The following is a 25880-nucleotide window of genomic DNA, read 5'->3' on the forward strand; positions in this document are numbered from 1 at the left end:
TTTTTTCTTATTATAGCCTACAAAAATATTTTTTCATATATATATATATATCTTACAGCAGATTTAACTTACATTTTTCCATTTGCATGATTGCACATCTAGCATGCTTTCCTATTAGGTACAGCAAGTGACCAAAACACAATAATCTGGGTGATGATTTGAGAGTCTCGCTCCCGGCTTTCACTTGATGTTCATTGTCATTTCAAATGGTATGTACATACACGCAGTTGAATTTAGTGATTTATTATCATACTGACTCAAAAATTAGACTGAGGCTGTGGTTCAGATTCTTAAATAATAGACACTGTCAACTAGATCTCTGAGGGCTGTTGATTAATAACGTGTGAGGATTGGAGTGGAAAGCAAAAAAAGGTAATCTGTACTTTCAAGTCTTACAGTAAGAGAAAAAAAATAACACTTTTGTCAAGTACTGTGTGTTTAATATGTACTGCTGATAATTGTCAACAGGTGATTCTTCCCATCATGTTGAGATTTGACTGGGGAAGCCGTGTTTTGTCTTCTGTGACCACTAGGTGGCACTGCAGTGAACATGAGGCCAGACTTCTGCTCTCAAGCTCCTTTCCAGCTCATTTCACACCCACACTTTGCCTCCACAACATCTGCCTGGCTCAGCTACATTATTTGCTTCCAGTGTGTTCTCTTAGACATGTATCTTCTCGTAATCGCAGCTCAAGTACAGTGTATATTGACACCTCAACCTATCGACCCCAACTGTCCCAACTGTCGTGAGGCACAATGGACAAATCTGATTGGTCCTTCCCTCTGGGAGAGAGAGGAAGTGGGGGCATTCTCTGATCTGAACAACCAATATTTATCCTGGAACTCGCCCCACTCCCTCGGCAGGGGAACGGAAATTTTCCTGACCCACAATAAGAAAAACACACTTGCTGAGTTAAATGTATGTCATAGCACCTTTGGCATTCGTTTCCAAAAGGACCTCGATGTAGGACGACGGGACGTATCCCTCCTCGTCCTCGTTCCTGCGCACTCGCGTCCAGCCGTCTCCTTTGTCTTCCTCTATGACGTACAACAGCTCCCCCTCTGCCACCGAGATGGTGCCCTCGTTATGACCTGGAGGAGGTGGGAAACAAAAGAGAAATAGTAGAGAAGGGAGTCAGAAAAGTGTCACAGAAAGCAGTAGGCAGAGGTAAAAAATTAAGGCAAAAGATGGTAAAAACAGGTAATGAGCCTAGTAGCTAGAAGATGGTGGTTGTAAGAAAAAAGATTATGCCCATTATGCACATTTGCATTGTGAAAATCTCTACCTATAATGTACAAATGTCAAACTTAAATATGTTTGGGTGATTTTGTTAATTTATTATTTTGACGTCATTGTCTTCTCATAGAGAGTAGAAGGCTTGTCCCCTCTCAACTCTGAGAAGAACTGATCCTTTTCTTCGGGAGAGTCCCAGGATGCCTCAACACATCATTCCAAGGGATCTCACCAGCATTTATCAGCCCTCCGAGAGATCAGGGCCATTTTCCACCTCTCACTAAGAAATGAATAGATTTCCCTCCACTCTCCTCCCAGAGATGACAGGGCTCCTCTCTACATCTTTCTTCAAAAAAGTCAGACCCCTCCTCCTCATTCAGAGATCCCGAACTCCTCCACCCTATTTCCAGGGATGACATGACCCTCCCAAAACCATATCCAGAGCTGTCATTTTCCTCGTGCACACAGCCCTACCCCAGGTCTAGAGGTTCCAGGTCCCACCACCAAACATTCAGAGCAATCATGGTTCCCTTCCCCTTCCCACTGGGAGCTTCAAAAAAGGCCAGGTTCCTTACATGATTCCTATCCCTATCCCTATCCCTATGTCAGCCAGCATATCTGTTCACTGACAACAGCTCCCACTACCTGACCCCACTTACTCCCATTTCCTCCCTGTGCTGCTTCATCTCACTTCACTGCAAGCCAGATGTGGAAGCAACAATATTTCACCAAACTCTGTGTCTCTTTGACTCCTGCTCTTATGCAGAGGTTGTAGCAAGAGTGCTTCCTTCATCACAGGAGTAAAAGACTTGTGTTAGCTCCTCCAAAAGATCCAGAAATGTTCTTTCCTGGAGGATGACTAGACCATCAAGCGTGCATCCCAGTATATAAAGTAATGTCTGTAAATTGGATTAAGACTAATGTGGCTTCTGAAGTGCTGAGCAGGCCAGAATGGAGCCAGCAGTATCAGTCATGCTTCAACAGAACTTCAACAAAATGCCAAAGTGCTCATTTGTAATCCTGATCATTTCAAAGTTTATCTGTTGATGTCAGGTTTAGTCTTCGTGTTAGATCAGTGAGCAAAAATCCTCATTTGTTCTGATGTCATTGGTTCGAATAGTCTTTATTTTCCTATGGTGACAGAGATGTGGGTTGAATTTCACTTCTCCATCTAAGCTCTCTAACTTTCAAAAGCCCAAATTTGATGGTTGAGGTGGTGGCTCTTGCTGATTTCATGGGAATAACTTTAAGTGAAACACTATGAAATTCTTTTGAGTTTGTTTTCTTTCAATAAGAAATAACCTATTCTAGTTCTATATAGTAATAAATCTAATAAAATGTTTAAATTTGACATAATCTGTCACTGGACTGATTCACAAACTCAAATTCCTACTTGATCTTGTTATGACTTCTGGCCTTATTTTAGAGGCGAGAGTCGAGAAACATACAATTTATTTTTGTCACTGAAAACCTTTTCAGCAACTCATATACTGTTACAGAAAGTAAACCAGGGAATGTAGTGGAAAATTTCATTTTTCTCCCTATAAAGTTTTCCATAGCTGAATGAGGATACCTGTGCTATTAAAAAGAGTGCAGGAAAGTTGAAAAAAAAATGTTTTCATTTTGGAATTGATGGATGAATTCAATATTGGAGTTACAGTGTGAGAAAAAGCATTTTTGAATGCTTATCACTAAGAGACATCATAACCCTTCCATTGATCAAGTTATTAATGCTCTGCATCTTCTTTTAAGACAAAACTGAAACTTATTTAACTTACATTTAATTAATAACTTATTTCAACCATTCTACCATTATTTCTGACTGTTTATATGTTTGCTTTAATTTGGTTACTTTATAGTAATTTGGTTTTATATAGATGCATGCATGTGCAAGAGCTTCCATTCTAGTGGGTCTGATTCTCTTCTCATTTCCAAAATCTGTGGTTGTAGCTACCTTCAAAGGGGTACAGGGCTTTGCAGGTGCCGATGGTGGGCAGGGTCTCCTCATCGTCAAACTCGTCGTCGAACTCCGGTGTGGAGGAGGTGGGGACGGGGCCGGGGACGGGGACGGGGTTGGTGTTGGCTTTGACCTGAATCTCTGAATTCTGCTCCTCTGTGTAACTGCCATCCGGGCTGCTCAAGGGCCAACACACACACACAATAAGTACACAGTAAAAACAGACATACTTTCTGGCCAAAAAAAAAAAAAAAAATGTTGTGGGGTAACTCTTGGTGTAAGTATAGAGCAGGGTTATGCAGAAGTGTGATTGATGTTTGGTATAACTGTGTGTGTGTGTGTGTGTGTGTGTGTGTGTGTGTGGGCGGGGGGGGGCACTCTTGTGAGAGTGTGCCATACCTCTCTCTGTCCTGGGCACAACTGTTGCCCACCGATGTGTTGTTCTGGGTCTCATAGAGTCCACTTTGTCTCCGGCTTGTGTCACTCTTGGATGGCATCCTCCCCTCCACCTCCGCTAACCAGCCCTGAAACACACACACACACTCATTATGCTGCAGCTCATCAATCACGCTCTCTAAATCCGTTTCCAGCGGCACGGAATTGTTTTTGTCCATGAATCTGACGGCCTTTACATTTGCAAATAACCCTTTCGGAAGGAACACCTTTGCCTTGCTCGGCGGTGTGTTTGCCATGTATTTACAGGGTTAATCCAGGCCGCTGCTCTGGGACTCCTCTCTCTCCCTGCACAGGGCTGGAACATACAGCAGCACGTCTTCTCCTAATAAGGAAGAGCAGCCGGCTTCTCTGGATCTCCCCCAGCAGGAGACTGTGTGTTTGAACTGCTCATTATTTACTGTCTGAGGTAAACCAAACAAGATCGCTTTGCCAACACTAACACTTCCAGAAATGAGAACTAAGAGTGGCACCGAACGAACCTCGAATTTCTGCAATTCGAACTGGAGCTTCTCGATATTCTGTCCTATTTCTGTTAGCCGGGGGTCTACGCTGGCGGGGTCTCCCATCTGGGGGTTCTTCACGTAGACGTCTTTCATCTTAGTTAGAGCGTCCCTAGAAGAGCAAAACACTCACATCAGTACCGCTGACACAAGCCACCAAGCCTTTGTTGTATATATAAAGGCGTGTCAACCGATGTGTTCTAGATACCTCTGGTCCATCTCCTTCTGAATGTCCTTGTTCAGTTCATCTATCTTGCCCTGCAGCTTCTTCCTCCTCTGCTCCGGCGGCAGGTGGCTGAAGTCCTCTGGTCCGGAGCCCTGGGACAGAAAGGGAGGGAGAGGAAAAAAGGAGAGCCAAAAAGGAGAGAAAGAATAAGACACAGAAGACCAGGATCTGATAGTTCATTACTTTTTGTGTTGCTGTTTTAACAGGGGCATATTCTAGTATGTCTCAGGTACCAGCAAACAGATGTATTCCTATTTAGTGGTAGTTAGGTGCAGTATCCCCCTTTATTGTAAAAGGTTGGATAAATGGAGAATGAGGGAGATACTGCAGCCACCCTCTAACACACACCAATTGAGATTTGGGTCGTTTGTCTGTGAGACCTTACACCTATTCAGTCCCAAGCCTAAACTAGCACTCTCAGCGAATGTATTAGAAAATGTAATAAAATATCATATTGTATTTCAGTATGTGCTGGCTATTGTGCGTGAAGCCGTCTGGCTGTTCTCTAACAGGACTGTGTGTTCTTAAATGGAGGCTTGTGTGAGTGCGAGGTCTTGACGGGCCAGCGACTATCATATTTCCTGATGAGAAAGTTTCCAGTCCGTTACGCCGAACTGATGAGTCATATTGCTCGGCAGTCTCTCCAAACTTCTGCGGACATAATGCATCAGTATTACTATCAGATAGTGCTAGCTGCTCTGCGGTTGAGTTTCTGAGTGGCAAATTATAATGGTGCTTGGACTGGATAGGTCAGGGTTGCAATTAGATCTCATTACGATGGGACACAGTGGCACCGAAGGATAATACTGTAGGTGCTACAGGCTTGAGGTCAGGGTTCACTGCACAAAAACCAGGTCACACACAGCAGCTGGTTACCACGGTGATCTTACCCCTTCTTCCTGTAGCACCACGCAACACTTACCAGGCATGCAACATAACAAAGAGCTGTCATCATGCACTGACACATGCTCCCCTAGCAATGACAAGTTACATCAGGTGTGAGTGATCACGTTCTCTATGTACCTCAGAACAAATTAAAACAGTCTTATCTATAGGTACAATGTAAAATTGACACTCATGTAATTCAATTCTACATGATCAGACTTAATCAAACAGGACTACTGGCTAATACCATTGCTTTATTCTTTGTATTGTGATTAATTTAGGAGTGAATAAGAATTGTAAATGTGTTTTTCTGTGTAATATCAGATGTAGGTTTAATAAAAACCAAATGATTAAGTAGAAATTACTGTTGATACGAATCATAGGTCAATTTCACCACAAAGTCAAGTTGATCTGTGAAAATATATTTTTTTATTTTCTGTTTGTTCTGAGGAAAATGTTGAGGAACAGCTGATATTCCTCTGCGGAGGCTTGCCATTGTACAGTTTTCTTCCATTAGTTTGACAGAAAAACACTCTATAAAGGCAGTTAGAGTAGTTCAACCTTGCATTTAGAGGCAGTCGCCGTGACATCTGGGTAACTCAATACATCTACTGAAATTGGCATGCAGTGCAAGGACGTCTGTGAAGAACTACTACAGAAGATCAGAATTTATAATATTTATCCTTGATTCTAACAATCACAAGAACGAACAGGGACTACCAGACAGACTAAGAGACAGACAGATATAACATAGCGTAAATCTGATCACCTCAATGAGATTCCGGACGTGGGAATTGAGTGTGATCTGCACCACAGAGACCACAGACACAGTTGGGAGAGACGCGACAGAACACAACCACAACATAAACACAAAACAAAAATAACACACAAAATGAGACAACAACATGAGTCTGAAGTCCATCGTTGTGTCACAGCAAAATAAACCAATTAATAACTTGGACCCAAAAAAAAAAACAAAAGAAAACAAACAAAAAAAAACATAACGGCGTACAAGAACGTTATCGACACTGTGTTACTGGGAGGACGTGACATGCGTGCTATGGTCATGCCGCTACGGTCGTGCGGTTATACGGTCATGCTTACCAGCTTGAGAGAAAGCTTCACGGGGGGGGAAGAGAAGAGAGAAATGGCGAGGAGCAGGAGAGAGAAAGAGAACAGACAAAAGTCAACATCAGAAGGATATAAAGAGCATTTGGTCATTTTCCAGTACACAGAAATTGTTTACATGTATTTTGATGATGGTAAATGCTTTCCTTTTGCCAAACTTCACCAGTTAATGAAAAGAGGGCATACTGTGGAAGAGTATGTGCATGGAGAAGTATTTGGATTTACACACAAAAAAAAGCCCTTTCAACATCTAAAATATGAACCAATTTCAGATATAAACCCCCCCGCTCTTTTCTAATTTGGTGAAGTCTAACATTTCCGGTATGATGGATTAATGAAAAATGAGAAATGTCAAGTTGGCAAAAAAGGCCAGTCTACTGCACAAGCATGAAGTAAAGAATGAGAGTAAAATTAAGGGAAGACAGCTGGGGGAAATGTAAAGAAAGAGGTGGAGGGATAGTGACTGTGTGACAGGGATGGGTGTGCTGTGCCCCCTCGCCTCTTGCTCCCTCTCTACTGCCATCACAGTGACAGGCGAGAGACAGCAGAGGGCACCAGAAACATGTATCACGATAAGCAGATCATGTTCCACGAGTTGAAATGGAGGCAGATACACAGACAGGTCGGAGAGAAGTTGTTCCCCGGGTTGACAGCTGAACCACCGTAACTCACCTCAACAACACTGTCGCTAAGAAAAGTCTACACACGTCAGCGCCTATAATGTACTTAAAAAAAAAAAAAAAAGTAAAAGTGGTTGAATGGTAGAACTCGTAAAGGAGCAATGATTAACTATTAAATAAAAATAAACGATGGGAAATTAGAGTGGAAAGAACTGAAGAAATTGTTCTGAACAGCTTATTTAGGCAATCTTTTGAGTGCATATTATTGTTTTGAATCCAAAGAGAAGCGGAGGTTAACAGCCATTCGCTGGTAGAGCTGGAGCAGATGACCTGTAATCCTGTTAGAGGCTCACAGTCCCGTGCACTCAGGAGCTCCACTCACTTTAGTCCACTAATCGAGTCACCCACCTGGAAAGGCCTGCTGCGGGCCTCCCTAAGGTGCCTTATGACCCCCCCCCACCCAAACTGCTCTCACCTTTTCCCCTGTGAGAAGCCTTACTTCCAGGCGCACACTAATTCAAACAGTCCTATCTCGCTCACACGTTTCTTAAATTGTGGGTTGGGATCCAACTTGGGCCCTGTGTCTGTTTCAGCCTGGTCCTCGGATGAGAACTATATTTCTATGTCTTGGCATGAAAAAGTAAAAAAAAACAAAAACAAAACAAGCATAAGTCTTAGAGCTAGAGCGTTTCTTCCATTCAGACAGACAGAGATATACAGGCAAATGGTCCTTACAGACAGGTAACACAGCTATGGCAACATCAGCACAGAGAAAGCCCTGGAGGGGTGAATTCTGGGTACTGTAAGCCGGACCCCGATCCAAAGTGTTACCAACACCTCACCTAATGTTGCACCCACCTGACAGTGAGATGTAAACAGCGAGGAAGGGCGATTGCCGGGCAGGATGAATGGCATCCGCACACCCACAATCCCCACATCCTCAGGTGCTTGTGACACTTTGCGAATTGACCCCTAAGAGATGCTCAGCGGAGAGAGGGCCTGAAACGACTGCGGGTTTGGGAGGACACAGCGGGGCGACAAGGAAACTTCAAGCTGATATGCGGGATGTGGAATGAAGTCATCATCTTCTCTGATCATCTGACTCGGTTCTACACGTGTCAGAGCCATGTGATCGACACCGAGCCAGGCACAGACACTAGCCTCCTTTGTGAGGAAATAGAATAATTTGAGGTAGAAACTCCTCATGGGGACTGAATGTGTGAGATTAGAAATTGTTTTTGTGGATGTCTACATTATTATCGTTAATGAGACTACTGTCTGTGTTGTACATGGCTTTCACCAACACACACACACACTCGGCATTCACTCGGACTCACATCCATGCACCTGCACGCGCTCACAGAAACACACGTCACAGACACACACACACACACACACACACACACACACGCTGACTCCCATCACACACACTTACAACATATTGCCTGGCCTCGAAAGCATATGTGGGCCGGCCCAGAGTCCTCTTCATGAGCTCTTTGTGATAAATGAGCGAGCGCGGGGATTGCTGCTGCGGTGGTCGCAGGAGAGAACACAGCTCCGTCAATCAGTACGCATGGAAACTAATGAGAAAACAGCACTGCTGTCTTACGCTCTTACACTCTCGCTCTCAAGTTCACTCCCAAAATACACACGCTTTCTCCGTTTCCTCCCCTCTCACTTCATCGTATACACAACACACACACACACACACACACACACACACACATACAGTGACTGTTGATGGATTAGAGGGCTGATATGCACTGCACAAGGGCTCTCCTGCAGGGTGAGACATCCCTCCACTGGGCAGGCTCAGACAGACAGCACCCCACCTCCACTGGCACGACTTCCCTAATCCCTAACATGGTACTATATTCTCACTGCAGGAGGTGGGGGAGGGAAAAAAGGTTGTGTTTTGTTCATGTAACTCCAGCTGGAACTACAAAAGATCAAGGAAAATACATTTTTATCTCTCACCATTGGCATGTATAATACTAGACTTTATTAAATCTTTATTAGATCTTTTCCGTGTCACAGTGACCAATAGAAGGCATAGGTGAGGAAGTGTTGCTAGAGAAGCTGACCATATGGAGTACAGGCCTGTTTGTTAAAGGGCTGGGGAATCGCTCTGGCTCTCCACCAGCAGCTGCTCGGAGGCATTAGCCCATATTGTCTGTGCTGGTGAGGTGAGGGGGCTAGCGTCCCTGAAGGACTTGTTATTTTACTGGATCTACATCTTCTGTTTCTTTTCTTGGCCTATGTATGCGGTAGATTTATTCCTAAAAGAAAGCAAAAACATCGTAAAATTATAATCTAAGTCAAAACAACATCTACATACATGGAAAAAACATAAACAGGTTATTGCATGGGGTATGAAAAGGAGTGGAAAATAATTTAAATAGGAGTGGAAAATAATTTAAATGAACTCTCTAAAGGGTTTTAGCTGTCAAAATAAGATATGATTATATGAATATCCCCTCAGAGACAAGCTTCTAGTACAACAATAAAAAAAAAAAATCAATTCAAAACCTTCATTCAAACTTTAATCTTTTTTCTCTTGCCGTGAAATGTTACAGTAAGGTCAAACTGAAATCGTTTAATCTGTGTGTAGTAAAAACACAATGCTTTAGTCTGATTTAGCTCTGCACGCTGTTTTTATCTCTCTTCTAGAGAGCTGTTTCAGCACTTCCGCTTTCAGAAACGTGCACTTCCTGCTACATCTCTCCCGCTTTAGAAAAAACATTGCACTTCCTTCTTCTGCTGACCTTCAATCATTTCCTCTACGATACGCTCACACACTCCACCGCTGCACCGTATTGTTCTTTTGCTCTTTCAGACGTCACGTTAGCACCGATCTATAGAAATGCTTTACTTTGAGTAACGGCTGCCCTTTTAAATATACGAGTACAAACAAAGTGTATTTGCGGGGTCCGGAAGGAACACGTGAGCAGCCGCCCAGTTCCTGGGGTCAGGGAGAGCTGGAGGGTGAACTGCATCATGGGCAGGCATGCGGTGACCCGGCCCGGCCGAGCAATTCCATTAACAACATGGATTGAATTTTAGAATAGGAACTGGCGATGACAACAGGACCCTGGGGTGGTGCTGATAAAGTGCTCGTGTTAAGCCACCCTCCGGGAAGCCATCTAAAATTACTCTATTGGCCGTCTCACTCCACACTGAGCGACTCAATCAGCCTGCTTCACGCTGCTGCCATATCCGCTACCCATCACTTGATGCATATCGTGGTCATTGCCAGATTTTATAGTCTTTTCCTGTCCATGTGCGAGAAAAAGCAATCTGCCTCCAGCATAGACTGTGGAGAAGTGCACCGGGAGCGATTGCTGCCTCCATGCTATTGCCAAGACTGCTCAGGCATCTTGCTAATTTCTGTCAAAGGGAGGGGGGGGGGGGAGATCGGTGAGAGGGGATGTCATGGTGAGCACAGTGTTAATATGAAGAATGAAGGGACAAGATGGAGAGAGTGTTGGTGAGACAGAGAGGGACCATGGATTCAGAGTTAGGCACTGACAAAGCATGCTAGAGAAGCAGAAAGAGGCTGAGCACTGTATGAGTGAAGGCCAGAGGCTTGTTATAATGTTTACTGATTGAATTAAATTTGTTGAAGATACCATGTTAGTCCTTTTGTAATAAGAATATTCATTTTGAAAAAGTCAATTACTATTTGGAACAGCAAATTCTATTATATAAAGCTTATGTGAAGCTGTAATGGGGCAGAGGCCCAACGTGAACACTCTTTTTTGTAACTGTGGTCACATTGCCTACATATAGATGCATTCAGTTATTGGTAATGGAGACAATGTTACTGAAATCAACTGCTATGACACATTTTCATGATAATACCATGTAGGCATTATGACCCTCAAACTATGAGGCCAAGCAGAGTGCGCTTATATTACCTCACCCATACAGTGGTGCAGGTACAGAGCTCAGAGATACAGGTGAGGACACACACGCACACACACACACACACACACACACACACACACATGCACAGAGCTGCTGGACACACACACTTACCCCTCGCCTCAGGCTCCGGAGGCAGTGCATTTTGGGTTTGGAGGTCATGAAGTCGTTGAGGCGGTGGGAGAGGGGCTCCTTGTGCTGCTTGGGAGACTGGGGGTCGTTGGGAACAGCAGAGGGTGAGGGCGGGGACGAGGCTGGGGGGGCGGGGGGGGGCTGGTGGGGGGACGTTAACAGGGACATAAGCTACCAGTAAGAGAGGGAGCCGTGACGGAGAGAGAAGGAGGAAAAATATGGAAGAAGGGGGGGCAAGAATCAAACAAAAAAAAAAAAGACAAAGAAGAAGAGGAGGGAACACAAAACGAAATAAATAAGCCTCCTACAAATATTAAAAATAAACAGATAACAGAAAAACCCAAACGGAACACAAAAGACAACTGAAGGAACATCGAACCTAGTGTTTCAGTTGTTATGCTGTTGTGGAAAAACCGTCCAACACAGAAAACATAAACAAAAACAACAACTGTCAAAAGAAGAGAACAAACAGAGTGAGTAGGAAGCTTAAAAGGGCGTTAAAGCAAGCGGCTGCGACAAAGCAGAGAGTTTCACTCGAAGCACATGCAGTCTTCCATTTTAGAATCGTTTGCTTTTTTTTCAAAACTCATCACATGCGAGCGAGGACTAGAAATTCACCACATCCCCCAGGATGTCAGCAGCTGAATTTGAGGTCATCATCAGAGAAACCTAATTGCCTGTCGCTGTCCTAAAACACTCGACTGCCTAATTCATAAAGCGGTGTTTTGGGAGTTAGAGGATGATGCAGTGATGAGTTCTACCGCTCAGTGAGCATGCATGGGTAAGAGATTCAGAAAACTTTCTTTTGAAACAAAAAAGCAGAGAGATGGTTGACAAATCAACTGGCGGCTCCAACGAATACTATCTGAATTCACTAAGGAACTCTGGACTTGGGGAGGCACTGTATAAAGGCAATAGTTTCTATAGCAACTGATAAAAACACTTATACAATATTCTGAAATATGAATCATTTTATACTAATCTTGAAGATACAGAAAAGCATGACATTTGTGTGTGTGTGTGTGTTTCCATTATGCATGCATGTATGTGTGTGTGTGGGTTGTCTGACACAGGATGTATGTCTCTTTATGGCTGTCTGTGCTCCGGAACACCTGCTATAGGTAATTTACCCTGAGTACATAAAGCACTGATATCATAAAAGATACTGTTCGAAACAGCTAAGCCTTATTTTCAGGGTCCAGGATGAGTTCATCACACGCACAAGTATGCTGGGGTTTTTCATCTGTCATCGCACACTCTTCCTTTCAGCCTTTCTCTCACACACACACCCGATCACTCTCTCACCCCCTGATCTAGTTCAGTACAAACAGTGCCACCCTAACCCACCCTCCCACCTCCGCCCATATGACAGCCAGAGATCGGCTTTGCTGTTCAGAAGCAGGAGATTGAAGGATGCCATTCCAGGCTGATCACCAGTCAGTCAGTCGAGGGGAGATGGTGAGGGAGACTGTTATTCTGGGGTCTGAGAGCGAGTTAATATCTGACAGTTGAGTCCATTCGCAGAGTGAAGGTAGAAATGCATTAGTGTGTTAACGTTACAGAGGGGAGGCTCCACATCGGTGAGGGTGACTGCCAGTGAATGACCAGCGAGGGGAAAAGGAAACGGGTGGCAAATAATAACAACAAAACCGGCAATAATAACAGTGAACTAGCAACAAATTTCTTGAATTGAACATAACTGAACAGAAGTCAAAACTTCTACACAAAAATAAAATTGAAAATGAAATACATATCAGGTATTAACAATGTAACAATTGCTAAAAATGAAACACTAAAGACATATTTTTTCTATAGCTACTGTACTACAAGACACCGACTCTACCAACAGAACACAATAGAACCTGCAAAACCCCCCGCAGCCCTCCACCCCAACCCACAAAAAAGGCCTCTGAGTGCAAGCTGACCTCCAAACGAGGACACTCTTGCAGAGTGAAAATGAAACGGCGAACCCCCGCACTATAAAGCCAGTGAGGCCTCGCCGTGCGTTCGGGTGTAAATGCGAGCGTGTGTGTGTTCAGTGTGCGTTCATGTGTTACCTTGTTCTTGTTCTTAATGAAAGGCCACAGTTTGCCCTTGCTCTTGCCACCAGGCTTCTCCTTGGGCTCCCTGGTGTTGGACAGGCTGGTCTCGGACGCCGTCCTCTTCATGGCCTGGCCATAGTCCTCGAACTCCACGTCTCCTGGGGGCTCGAACCCCGACTTGTAGGACTCCACCACCTGCTTCGAGTCCTAATGGGGGACAGAGGTCAGAACAATCAATGCCAGCCTTATGTTTGCTATATCCATGATACTTCTTTTTCTACATCTTCATTTTAATATAAATAGAAGAAACATGTAAAGTAATGAGTCAAAGGGGGATCTCCCTGCCCACTGCATCTCCTGTTTGTTGAGTTTGTCCAGCTAATCAGCAGGTCTGGAGATAACTTGGCAGAAACAATAGCGGTTTGGTGACTCAGTTGTTTACGTTAGCTTTTTCTGTTAGCAGTTCATCAGTGAATCACAGAGCGCTGGAGGAGAGGGAGAAAGGCTGCCTTTATTCAGTTTGTGGGCCAGAGAAGAGAAAGGAAAAGACCTAAATCTGTCAGGCAGGAGCTATGATGAAAACGCTAAGGTCGGGACACAGCCAGGCTCGTCAGATGCAGGAAAAAGCACATTAATCAAGTGCAGTGTGTGCATCTGCCTATGTGAACTGATAAGGGCTGAGGGTCTGGTTGAAGGGGTTGGGATCAGGGGTCAAAGCTCTGTTGCTGCGTACTGTATACCAGAGAGAAGACGGAGAGATGGAGAGAGAAAGAAAGAAAGAGAGAGAGAGAAGAAGCATGTGATCTGTTATCCCCCGCCGTTGTTTACTGCAACAGCTAGTCAGGGGCCTAAGTCATCTCCTTGGAGCTAGTCCATGCACACAGCTAGACACACACACACAAACACACATACACAGTCCCTGGGGATAGGTTTTTTGTTTTGGTCACATAAGGCAGGCAGCCAACATGAGACATCTCAATATATCACACCACTCATTTTCCATTGCAAGTACTAAGCTAATGTGGCCCTAAGAATTCAAACAACAAAAGGCATGGGACAACACTGAAACCAACAAATGCATATTGGCTTTGGAAATGTGGATAGCCTGAAAATACAAAGCCTGTCAGTGGATCTCAGCATCTCTGCTCTACAGAAGATTTAGAATATATATTGGTTAATTTTCTCCAGTTTCCAGAACAGGTAGTTAATTGTAGTGTACTGGTCTAACTTTCTGGTGCGTGAGTGACTGACTACCTGACTGAGTGAGAACCACCCCCGATCAAACAGTGATGTGTCCCGTGCGCTGTGTGTGTGCACAGGTATGTAGGCCCCACATGTGTGTACTCACAGTCTTGGGCTCGATGGACTCGGCGGCTTTCGTCATGCCGTCTAAACACTTCCCTACGATGGGCAGCACTTGGCGGTCCACCTCCGCGAACGTCTTCATGCACACTCCTATCCTCTCGATTCTCTTCTCCTCCATCTCCTGGAGTTTCTATACAAACAAAACGCATACATATTCACAGGTGAATACAGGGTTCATTGGCATGTGCTTGACTGATTTAGGGTTTAGTGTGCAGAGCTGGGTGTTAATTATATATCTATTATGTAGAGCTGCAACGATTAATCGATTAATCGATTAGTTGTCAACTATTAAATTAATCGCCAACTATTTTGATAATCGATTAATCGGTTTGAGTCATTTTTTAAGAAAAATAAGTCAAAATTCTCTGATTCCAGCTTCTTAAATGTGCATATTTTCTGGTTTCTTTACTCCTCTATGACAGTAAACTGAATATCTTTGAGTTGTGGACAAAACAAGACATTTGAGGACGTCATCTTGGGCTTTTGGAAACACTGATCCACATTTTTCACCATTTTCTGACATTTTATAGACCAAACAACTAATCGATTAATCGAGAAAATAATCGACAGATTAATCGACAATGAAAATAATCGTTAGTTGCAGCCCTACTATTATGTCTATGTCTATGTCATTATGTACCATAGTGTACTAATAGCTTGTGATACTATACTGTAACAGCAGTTCGAGAATGATGGATTCTTACAATAAAATATAAGGTTTTCAATATGTTTAACCATCTGTAACAAATAATCAGCTAGACAGAGTATTGATGCTGTTGTATCTACCTGGAATATGTTGGGGATGACTGTATAGTAATGTTCATTCTGCTCCTGGTTGAACTTTTGCAGGTAGGAGGAGTAATCGCCCTTACTGTCGGCAGCCATCTGGTGCCTCATCTGAGCTTGCTGCCGTGCCTGCGGACAGAAACACACAAACATGCATGTCACACACACGCTCTCCTCCGCGAAATCTCAGTGTCCCCTGATAAACACAGACATATGGGCTACACACACAGGCCCCCCCCGACGCAAAAACATACATGAGTGGACACACGCAAGCACACACGCTCATGCATGCGCGTGTACACACACACACACACACACACGTACGCACAATCGCAGGTGCAAATCCAAGTGGGGCAGCAGCAGCAGCAGCAGCAGCAGCAGCCATTGGCGTTGGAATGTATGTGGGCCAGAACAGACACATAAATAGGGACAAAACACCAAAAACGGAGGGATTTGGATGTGATTGCCCGCCCAGTCTGGCCAATCTCTGCTGTCGATAATGTTGATTATTTTAAGCGAGTTCAGTCTCAGGGAGAGAAGGCAGCAGGAGCAGCCTATTACAGATCCATGGCAAACAGATGGAGACGAGATTATCTCAGCCAGACAGCATGTGGGGTGGTGTGTGTGTGTGTGTGTGTTTGTATGCGTGCGTGTATCTAGCTACTCATGTCTGCCTCCTCTCTCCACCAGCCCTCGACGGGCTCTGGCAGATCTGAGGCCTGTGCGGTGGAAATACTGGTCATCTGTAACAGAGCGCCACCTTATGAACCCTGTTGATCGCACTCGATGTCAATGATATCTGCAACCGAAACTGTCTAACTGCAGCTAATGCCTACGATTTCAAGATATCTCAGGCTAAGAGCAGGTTTATCCACTGCTCTTCTACTCCAGCTTCCACTAATGGTGCTGAAAACTGAACGCACACACACGGAAATAAACAGCGACCGTGTTACTGTGTGGGGCAGCGGATGGAACATAAGCCTGCTATACGTCACTGTCCTGAGGGGAGCAATTAAAGGACTTCATCCAGGTTTCACCCACATACCAGACTGAGGCATGAGTTGGGGGTTTTTATATCTCTTGTCAGTCTCTCTCTCTCTCTCTCGCACACGCGCACACACACACACACACATACGGAGAAGTGATAGATGAGATAATAGAAGAAAAGGAGGACATCCCACAGCGGGGAGACTCATCAGACACAGAAATGCATTATTTCCAGCACAGGAGGTATGACAGATAATACCTCGGTGGAAAAAGATATTCACAGCCTCCAAAAATAATGTGATATCCAGAAAAAGAAAAACAGACAAGCTAAAAAGCACATGCGAAAGTACAGCAGTTTCACACATGGTCTATATGTGCAAGCTGGTGAGCATGCATTTATGAGGATGTGCTGCGCTTGTGAGGAATGAGGATGCATGCAAAGCGTTGTCTGAAAGTGCACTGGATGTGTTGAGCGGTGATGAGGGTACACAACATCATCGCCATGGTAACCCAACAAAACCCCTAAACAAGCTGCCGTCCCCGTAGCCGCATCACATCCTGTTGACATTTCCCAGAAATCAGCAGCAGCTCATCTAAAAATATATCTGTTTATAACTGTTTGTGACAAGTTGACACCTAAAAGCAGTGACGTGGTTAAGAGTGAAACTTCATTCTCTCTTATGTAACACTTTAGAAGAAAGATGGAAAGAAGATGGTTTGGTTTCGTAGCTACTTACTAAATATACCAGAGGGAGACTGAATGAATCATAACATGCAGTAAAATAAGAGTTGTAGATAATAGTAATAAATGACTTCATACAGACAGAGACATGAATTATGCCTTCCACACAGTCATAGACTAGTGAGATGCATAATTTGTCATCACGGAACAGGGATTGAGAATGAGAAACAGAATGAGAATGAAAGTGAGAATGAGAGCTGTTGCCTTGCACAAGATGTTCAGCGTTTGTCTGTCAGCTTATGTTTTTTATGTCACACATATAAGCTTCTGGGTGAGAAAGTGGTCAGTAGAAGACGGGGAGGCAAGCCACTGTACGAGGAGCAGAGACACGGTCGGACGGGACAGGCGTGTTAGAGTGACCTGGCTGTGTTTCAGACGCTACAGCAGAGTGTGTGTGTGTGTGTGTGTGTGTGTGTCAAGACACAAGTTAAGACAGTGTGTTCCCACAGATATAACAGATTCTCTGTCCACTGGACCTACCTTGTGGGAACTTCGCTTCAAGGCATGGCAAAAAATAAATATACAAACACACACACACACACACACACAAACAAAAGGATTGTTAGCCGTTTCCAGCTAAACAAGAAGCTGCCATAGATACGCTTCCTGGACCATATCGCTCAGATGGGGAAGTTGGTATCAGGGTGAACAAACGCTCTCCAAGTCATCACCGCTAAAACATTGGTGTTGTAAACCCGCCATCTGAAACTACTGGGAAGTGGAGGGAGAGACACCGAGTGGTATTTCCCTTTCTTCCATGCATCACGACTGAGGATCCCCACCACAACAGGAAAGCCAGTGAGTGTGTGTGAGGGCCGGGGGTTCCTCAAAGAGCTGTAACGGGGCCTTGTGGATATCTGGGCTGTGAACCCAAACCCCAAATTGAGGGATTTGCCTGCCAGTGGAGGGGAGGGAACAGTTAGGAGGTTTACACCAGCTGCACAGCAGACCACAAGACTTCAGCTCGACAAACGGTAGTTTCTATGCATTGCCACTGACTGGGAGATAAAACATCGACAAATCAACCGCCGGCATTGCTTTCTCTGAAAATATCTATGTGGGATATTGGCAGCTTTTGTTTATACTGTTAGGAACAAAGTTAAACAATATATTTTGCTCATTAGTAATTTATCAAATCCTAAGAGGTGACCTTCAGCCGCAGAAAACGAACACACACAGATACGAGCACACACACAAATATGCCGACACACTTGCGCTCAAGCTCTCTCTCTCAGTCTCTGAATTATTTCCTTTCTCTCAGTCTCTCTTTCCCTCCCTCCGTGCCCCTGTCCATACCAGACACACTCAAATTCAAGGCTACAACCATGACTAAAACCCGAGTCCACAGTAAGTTGAGGTAGTGACATGTCATCTCTGCCGGTGATGTAATACTCAGAGGCCTCTTAAATAACAGAGGGAATATGCCTCACTGAAGAAAAAAAACATATGGAGACATGATGTATGCTTTTGTGGCTTAGCTGTATGCCTGAATCTATAATCTGGTCAATTAGAGATAAATAGAACGCTCTTTCATTTTTGATTTAGATTTGATATGATGTAATGGCATTTGTAATGATAACGTTGTGGCAAATCTTGTGTAAACAGTATCTATCTACTCTATATGCCAGTGTGCTACATCAATTTTAATGACAAGCACATGGCAAAGCTATGAGGCATCTTATCACATATGAGCTTAACTGACCAAACACATCCACAGATAAAACTGACAAATAGACAGATATAGAAAGAAACACGCACACACACACACACACTCTCTCTCTCTCGCACACACACACACTCACATGTTCCAGTGTGGAGTTTTGAATTCACAACTGATACAATAACAGAAAGCAGACAATTAAGGAGCACCTATTAGAAAAACAAATGTAAGAGGAAATAAGAAATTACAGCGAAAATTACAAAACATTAGGTGAAAAAAATCCAATTCCTACACACAGTAACCAGAGTACTGAGAATGAGGGAATTCTGTCATTTCTATTTTATGGAATGGGAGTAGGTGATGGGAGAGTGTAAGATCAGTCAACACACCCACATAGATAGGAATAGCGATTGCGAATGCTAATATTGTTGCAGTGATCCATACAATGGCAAAGCAGCCTAGCAGATACTGGAAAGCATGCAAATACATTATGAATATACAGATACATTTCTAAGGGTGTCTGTGTCTTATCGTATGGTCCACTTGAGGAACATTACATGAAGATGGATGTGCATGAGTCTGAATGATGTTAAGTGATTGTTTGCATATGTATTAGGGTTGAATAAGACTTGAATACGATTTCTGAAGCATTTGCCATATTTGCCATTATGGAACTAATTTATTCACGCCTTTCCACTAGCAGTGATAAAGCTCAGTGAGAGCAAAAGTCACAGCAATGTTTCATTTCCTGACACTGAATTCTATGTAACTTATCAGTCTTTCATGAAAAACGTTTTTTTTTTAATAATCACTGGTTTTCAATAAATGGTATAACTGTGATCAGAGACAACACCACTCCTGTTTACAGACTTGTTTTTTGTATGTGTGTGTGTGTGTGTAAAGCTGAAATGCCCACTCCTTCCAGCTGAGTTCAGTGTTAGCCTGAGCCCATTGTGGCTCTTTGGCTGTATGTCCAGGGTGGCAGAAAGGCTCCTTATTCAGGCCTGTATTTGCATAACAATCGGGTCTGAACCGTGTCAACTCTGAGCCCGAGCTCTGCTCCAACTGCTGATGAAGCAGCAACAGCACGCGCGACGCGCCGATGACCCATGATGCCTTGCGGGCGTGGGAGCTGTGTGGGTTAAAGGCTGTGATGTCAAAGGCTATCCTAATTGGTCCCGACAGCAGGAAATGACATCAGCTACAGGCCCAGAGGGCTCTGGTCTAGCAACTCTTGAAAATGTATGATCACTGCAACTGATGAGGATGTATGGGAATAATGTGCAAAAACACAGAAACAGAAACACTCACACACTTAGGTCCTTGAAAGGAGGGACAGCTCAATATGAAAAGGCAAAGCCAGCACATGTGTATAAGCCAACACATACAAATGCTGCCATGGACACACAGTTCTCTGTGCTGCCAAGTCCCATACAGTAGAGTAGCGCGGCCGGTGGCTGCTGAACAGTGATAATGAGGACTCAGTGCAGCTATCAGCCTTGTTAAGCAGCAGATCACTGTGCTGCTGAGACAATGCCAGCCTTTACACACGGCCCTGGCATCAAACACACGCTCACTGACTCAATGTCGTCATTTGGGCTCGGCGGAAAGACGAGCCGGGATTGGGGCGATGGAGGGGGGGGGGGGGGATAAAAGAAAGTGGCCAGAGAAAGGGGAGGGTGCTAGGTAGGAGGGTGAGGAAGGCCAGGCGGGAGACAAGGCGGCTGTGTGTTAAGCATGTAGGGTATGGGACAAGCTTGTGTGCGATTGGTGGGAGCGCTGCACGGGAGCGCGATGACACATACCTTTTCCACGTCAGCCTTAGTCACGTTAATGTCGGCGTCCATCTTCTCGAAGTACTGCTGCGCTCTGTCTGCCTCTTTGCAGTCCCTCTCAAACCTTCTTTTACACTGCGAAACAACAGAAGAGAGAAAAATCCAAATATGGTCACAGACATTACATCACTAACATGCCTTGGCAGGCAATACCAGTATAGAAAGCATGGTTATCCTCTGAACTCTGCGGAACTTGACCTTTGAATAAGCATAGTAATGGACGTCACAACATGTATGTATGTTCGTCATATACATTTCAGATTGAGCATTGTGTGCGGCAGAGGTCAGTTTATGTCTCTGACACAGCAAACGGTTCTGTCGAAGTCTGCAGACTGGAGATTAAACAAATGTTCATAGTGGCCGTTTGTGTACAGAAAAACAAGCATTCATCCAACCCTCTTTCGACCCCTCTGGCTGAACAATCAGTGTTTGTTGTGCGAGTGTGCACTCTGAACTGTGCCTCTCTGCCTCACACACAATGGGATCATTGAACGCACAGAGAAGTTGAAGAGGACAAGGCAGTTATGTATCTCTCTCACGCAGACTCTTTCTCGCCCCCTGTCAAAGGGGCCAGGCGGAGATAAGAAGTGGTGTTCTGTCCAATCTCTCTTTTAGCCCCACCACTAAAACAAATAAACTGACACTCCTGGATCTGCTCTTATCTAGTTCTTTTTTTTTTTAACTCCAGCATTGAATTATAATATACAGTATTCTTAAAATCTGTGGTTATTCTGGCCTAGTGGCTGCTAAAAAAGAACATTATTGATATTCAAGTCATACTTCAGTAGTTTCAGTTCTGGGGCCATGGTCTCACAATCCCTTTTCTAAATTTACCTTAATACTGTCTATTAATTAGCTCATAAAGGCCTCTTAATCTGATTTCACAGTCAGCCTGTCACTCAGACAGAGGGGATAACATTGATGATGGATTAACCATTTTATTAAATGTTAGTCAACAACTGTCAATAAGCCTCAACTAATATTATTTCAATTACATCTCTATGTGAGAGGCTGTCCTCTATATGCATCCAATACTTTGAAGCTTGGTCGTCGACTCAAAAAGGACGCATTGTCTGAGGTTTCTGGTGAAGACAGAATGGCTTAAGAAGGAGGCTGTATGAGTGCAATCTCTGGTTAAACCCCACCAGCTGATTTTGATTAAACCTTTCATACTTGCCAGGGCAGTGAACATAATTTAATGGCCTCAGTATCTGTCTGTAAAGGAGTCCCCCAGGGCTCTGTACTTGGCCCTCTCTTATTTCCTATCTATATAGGCTAATTAATAGACCAAAATGTGTCAAATGCAAATTTTCATTTCTATGATTATGATACCCTCATTTACACTTGTGGTTCATGCCTTGTTAAAAGCCTTAAGACCTTTCAAAATGCTTTTGATACTATAGAGTCTACGTTATGTCACTTATACTATGCTAACTAAATTAAACTTATGCTCACAAGCTCAAAAATCTGGCACTTCACTAAAAACTTCAGTCATTACTGTTACTGACTGTTGAATCTTGTAAGTACTAAAGCATATTAATTCATGACTGCCCTCTCTTCAGCACATGAAGAAATCAAAGCTAAAATTTAGGTTTTACTTGAGGATCAATTCATGTTTTTTTTCAGCTAAAAACAGACTGGTTGCCACCTCCTCTATGCCAGTACTTGATTATGTTGTATAGTCACATGCCACCTCCCGATGTCTGTTACAGCATGTGCATTAGACACAGTGTATCACAGAGCACTGAGGTTTATTAGTGATTGTAAAGCTGAGTAGCAATCAATTTACCTTGTATCTGTTGGCACGCTGTCCCTATACACTTTGAGTTTTTATCCCCATATTCTGTACTTATTGGTAGATCTATATTTATTGTACTTCCTAGGCCAAGTCTTCAAAGAGATTTGTTATCTCATTGGAGTGACATTGTTAAAGAAAGGTTAAATTTTAAAAAATGATATCCTTTAATCCCCACAGTTAAGTACTGTAGCTATTTAAGATGGCGGCTACAGTGTATATTGTACAGAAGTGGTTTTGAGTGGACTGCACTAGCAAACGGTGCGATAGTACTGTACTACTTGTGTGCGCATGTTGACTTTTCGAATTAAATCTATTGGACAAAGTCTCTTGTTTACTACAGGTATGTCTGTTCTCTCTTTGTCTCTCGTTTCATCTTGAGAAGAGTTGTACACTCTCAGCAATGGTGGACTAAACTAGTGGACTTAAGTGGTCCTGCACATCGATGGAGTCACTCACCGATTCCAGCTGCTTCCACGAGCTCTCAATGTGCTGCTGTGCCTTACGCCCATCATGGAAGTGCTGTCAGAAGAGAGGGGGAAGGGGAAGCACAAAAGAGGAACATTATCATGCTATTCAAGAGCTTAAGGGATTTAAATGCAGGTGACCCTAACCTTGACAGCGGTGATAACAAACTAGAAGGAGTGGGATTGAGTTTCTCCTAAAGACAAAAGATATAGTATGAGACTAACTATACCATTAAAGCCAGGAACGGTTATTACTCACACTGCGACAGGAAATATTAATGTGCACAGAGAATGTAGGCCAAGCTCAAATGCAGGCTACAGCTACATTTAAAATTATGACTGCATAACCCAAAGGCTTAACTCTCAAGCCAAAGCAGTTGGCTATAATTCTATTTGATTAAAGAGCAACATACAGTTTCACAGGTGGGTTAGGGTTAGTGGTTTAGGTTTAGTTCTGAAATGTCAGGGTTAGGCATCATAGGTGCACCACCACTGTGTGTGTTGCAGCTCTGGAAACATCATTAAAGCAACAATTTGTGCTAAAAATCAGTTGAATGAAGACTTTATTTATTAGAGATTCCATAAAAATAAACAAGATAATACATAGATCAAGACAATGACCCTCATGGGACCAATACAGCAGACCAGAAGCTATCCAATTATTATGAACCTGCAGTGTCACATGTCATGGACCGTGCATGGCGCCAGTGGCAAGGTTATTGGCTCGCCCCTGGATTGCACACACATCTCCATTTGACCTATTCTATAGGTCCAGAGGGATAGGAAACATTTGTAACGCTACAGTGACAATGGTAGGGTGAGAGAGAGAGCAAGAGGGTATACCAAGAGACAGACAGACAGAAAGTCTAGCTGACAAAATAAGGGAGATGGCTGGACATGAAACCAGAAGCCTACAGTACACATACCATACCATAAAGCACGCAAGCGCAGTAGGAGGCAGATAGTGTGATCTAGGGAGAGACAGAGAGGCCAAGATGGCTGCTGGCCCCGCCAAGTGTGGCATATTGCACAAGGCTAGGTGGCAGCTGCTGGTCTGGACACACACAGTAAATACGCTGTGTGTTTTTCTAAAAGGCCTCAGTTGGCCTATCTTGCTCCGGGGGACCGGAGCGCTTGGCCCAGAGGCAGAGCACATCTCTCTGCAGCTCTGCGTGGAGCGCAGCCAGATCCCCTGGAACAAGAAGCAAACCACTTCCAAACCTCTGTTGTTTTTTTTAATTCGTGACATGGTTTGTGATCACTTTGCGGCAGTCTGTGATCACTGATACAGAATATAAATATTGTATTCCATGTCAACTATCAAGCTAATCTAGGCCTGCCAATCAAACCTGGAAACAATAGATAGAAAGAATCTATCTAGAATGAAAATGACAGAGAGGACAGACTATCGATGAGGTTTCCCCTGGTTACCAAGACTGCCAGAGCTAGCGTCAGTAGCTGAGCTGAATATTGATGTCCTCTGCTGCCATTCAGTAATGGACCCAGGCCATTATGAGGAACAAAAAGCCATTGCTTGTATTTCACTGGCATGGCAGTGCTTCAGATTGCACAAGAAAATCCTCACTATTCAAAGCACACAAGCAAGAGATGTCAAACTAACACCGGTGCAGGAGGCCCAAGGGGTAATCTCACCTGATTAACAGCGGACATGAGAGTTGTAAGTGAAAATGTGTAACTGAACCCTGGTTTACCTAAGGTGGTCTCACTTCTCACTTCTCTAAAGTTCTAGGGAAGCTACGTAAAATAAGGAAGTGCTCTGCTGTTTCAGAGGAAGTATTTAGGCTCTTACAGAAACTAGGACACAGTGGACCTGCCGAGTTCCTGATGAGTCAAGGTACAGTCCAGTACCTTGGTTTTTCTGCTAATGATACGGCCCAAAAGAGAAAGGAAAAGAAGGCTTTGACCTTCGCAAACTCCCCATTTGATGAAGAACAGCCTTGTTCAGTGATGAACTTTGACAATTTAAAAAGCAGGCTAAAAACGTTTTACGATAAAGCCATTTCACAACACACAGCACCAAAATGGATGACATCATTGTTACTGCGGAGCATTCTTTCGACCAAATATTTGTCTCCATAACAACATTTCCAAAGAAAGTTTATGTGAGCCATTAAGAACACTAAGACAAAGCGCCGGGGAAAAAAAATCCAGCATCCCATGTCGTCTCAATCAACACATTCTCCATCACTCTGAAGATAAACAATTTTCCCCAAACAGCTCATATGTACTAATCACATCATGTTTGCTTGACAAAGCCTAAGCAAGCCACATGGTAGGGCTGGGCGCTATGACCTGAAAGCCAATCCGCGACAATTGGCGAGTCGTCCCCTACCACTAAGGGACTCAAGGGGTCGCCAAAATCACCAAGTTTCGCATTTTACTGGTAGCAGCTTTAAGGAACACACGCACTGGAGGAATGCATTTACCAAACATACCGATATGTGGAATATTAGGTCGGTGAAAGATTCGTAATATTGGTTACGGCAAATTTTCAGTAAACCGCCCAGCTCTACTGCATGAGTCCATTCACTTTCAATGAGGTAAGAGCGTTGCCATCTGGGTGAAGGATGCAGGTAGAGACGAGACGGTGTGGCCATGTAGGCAGATGTTGTGGTATTCCCCTTTGTTGGCCAGTCTGCATGGGTTTAAATTCATGGACTGCAGAGACACACTTGGCCCACGTCCATCCTGCCCTTATGGTCAGGGAGGGGAGAGGAGATATACCCCGCTTTTCCCCCCCACGCCCTTCTCAGTAGCAACATGTGACTGCTGGCACTGCCACACTCCTCGGGGGCATTTCAACAGGTCCGTGACCTGAAGCTGCCACTCTCAGTTACCCAGGCAATTAAAAAAGAGAGAAAAATATATGGCATAAACTCACTAGTTGGGCTTAACACATGGCACATATTCTAAACTGACTCCAAACTATAACTACAATATATACAAGAAGTGTGATTGGAAAATGCGATTATCATCCAGGGATATTAGATTAGGGATAGCAGATTTAACATTTACTTTATAAAACCAAGTGGGACTGCTCTCTCTCTCTCTCTCTCCCTAGACTGTTTTCCCAGACAAAGGAATTCCTCATGCTGGCCCACGCTGTTATGCACCTCCT

General features: G+C 43.9%; 1 protein-coding gene across 4 annotated transcripts in view; it reads right to left on the bottom strand.

Moving 5' to 3' along the window:
- Positions 1-913: 913 nt before the first annotated feature.
- Positions 914-25880, bottom strand: part of fnbp1b (formin binding protein 1b) — a 34853-nt gene continuing 9886 nt past the window's right edge. Inside the window, exons 5-17 of one of the 4 annotated variants that reach the window (XM_071528124.1) lie at positions 22734-22796; positions 20450-20554; positions 15256-15384; positions 14453-14599; positions 13120-13311; positions 11045-11233; positions 6363-6377; positions 4356-4465; positions 4127-4259; positions 3591-3715; positions 3304-3367; positions 3189-3261; positions 914-1092 (exon numbers count right to left, since the gene is read on the bottom strand). In XM_071528124.1, coding sequence (XP_071384225.1) covers positions 914-1092; positions 3189-3261; positions 3304-3367; positions 3591-3715; positions 4127-4259; positions 4356-4465; positions 6363-6377; positions 11045-11233; positions 13120-13311; positions 14453-14599; positions 15256-15384; positions 20450-20554; positions 22734-22796 — 1524 coding nt within the window. Of the gene's footprint in view, positions 1093-3188; positions 3371-3590; positions 3716-4126; positions 4260-4355; positions 4466-6027; positions 6064-6362; positions 6378-11044; positions 11234-13119; positions 13312-14452; positions 14600-15255; positions 15385-20449; positions 20555-22733; positions 22797-25880 lie in introns of all 4 variants that reach the window. The other 3 variants (XM_071528125.1, XM_071528126.1, XM_071528127.1) reach the window with 3 other exon arrangements.

Source organism: Centroberyx affinis, unplaced genomic scaffold (assembly GCF_046629955.1).
Source record: "Centroberyx affinis isolate AG114_WGS23_722 - 3 ecotype Tasmania unplaced genomic scaffold, CSIRO-AGI_Caff_v1 ptg001621l_1, whole genome shotgun sequence".
In the NCBI taxonomy this organism is placed as follows: Eukaryota; Metazoa; Chordata; class Actinopteri; order Beryciformes; family Berycidae; genus Centroberyx; species Centroberyx affinis.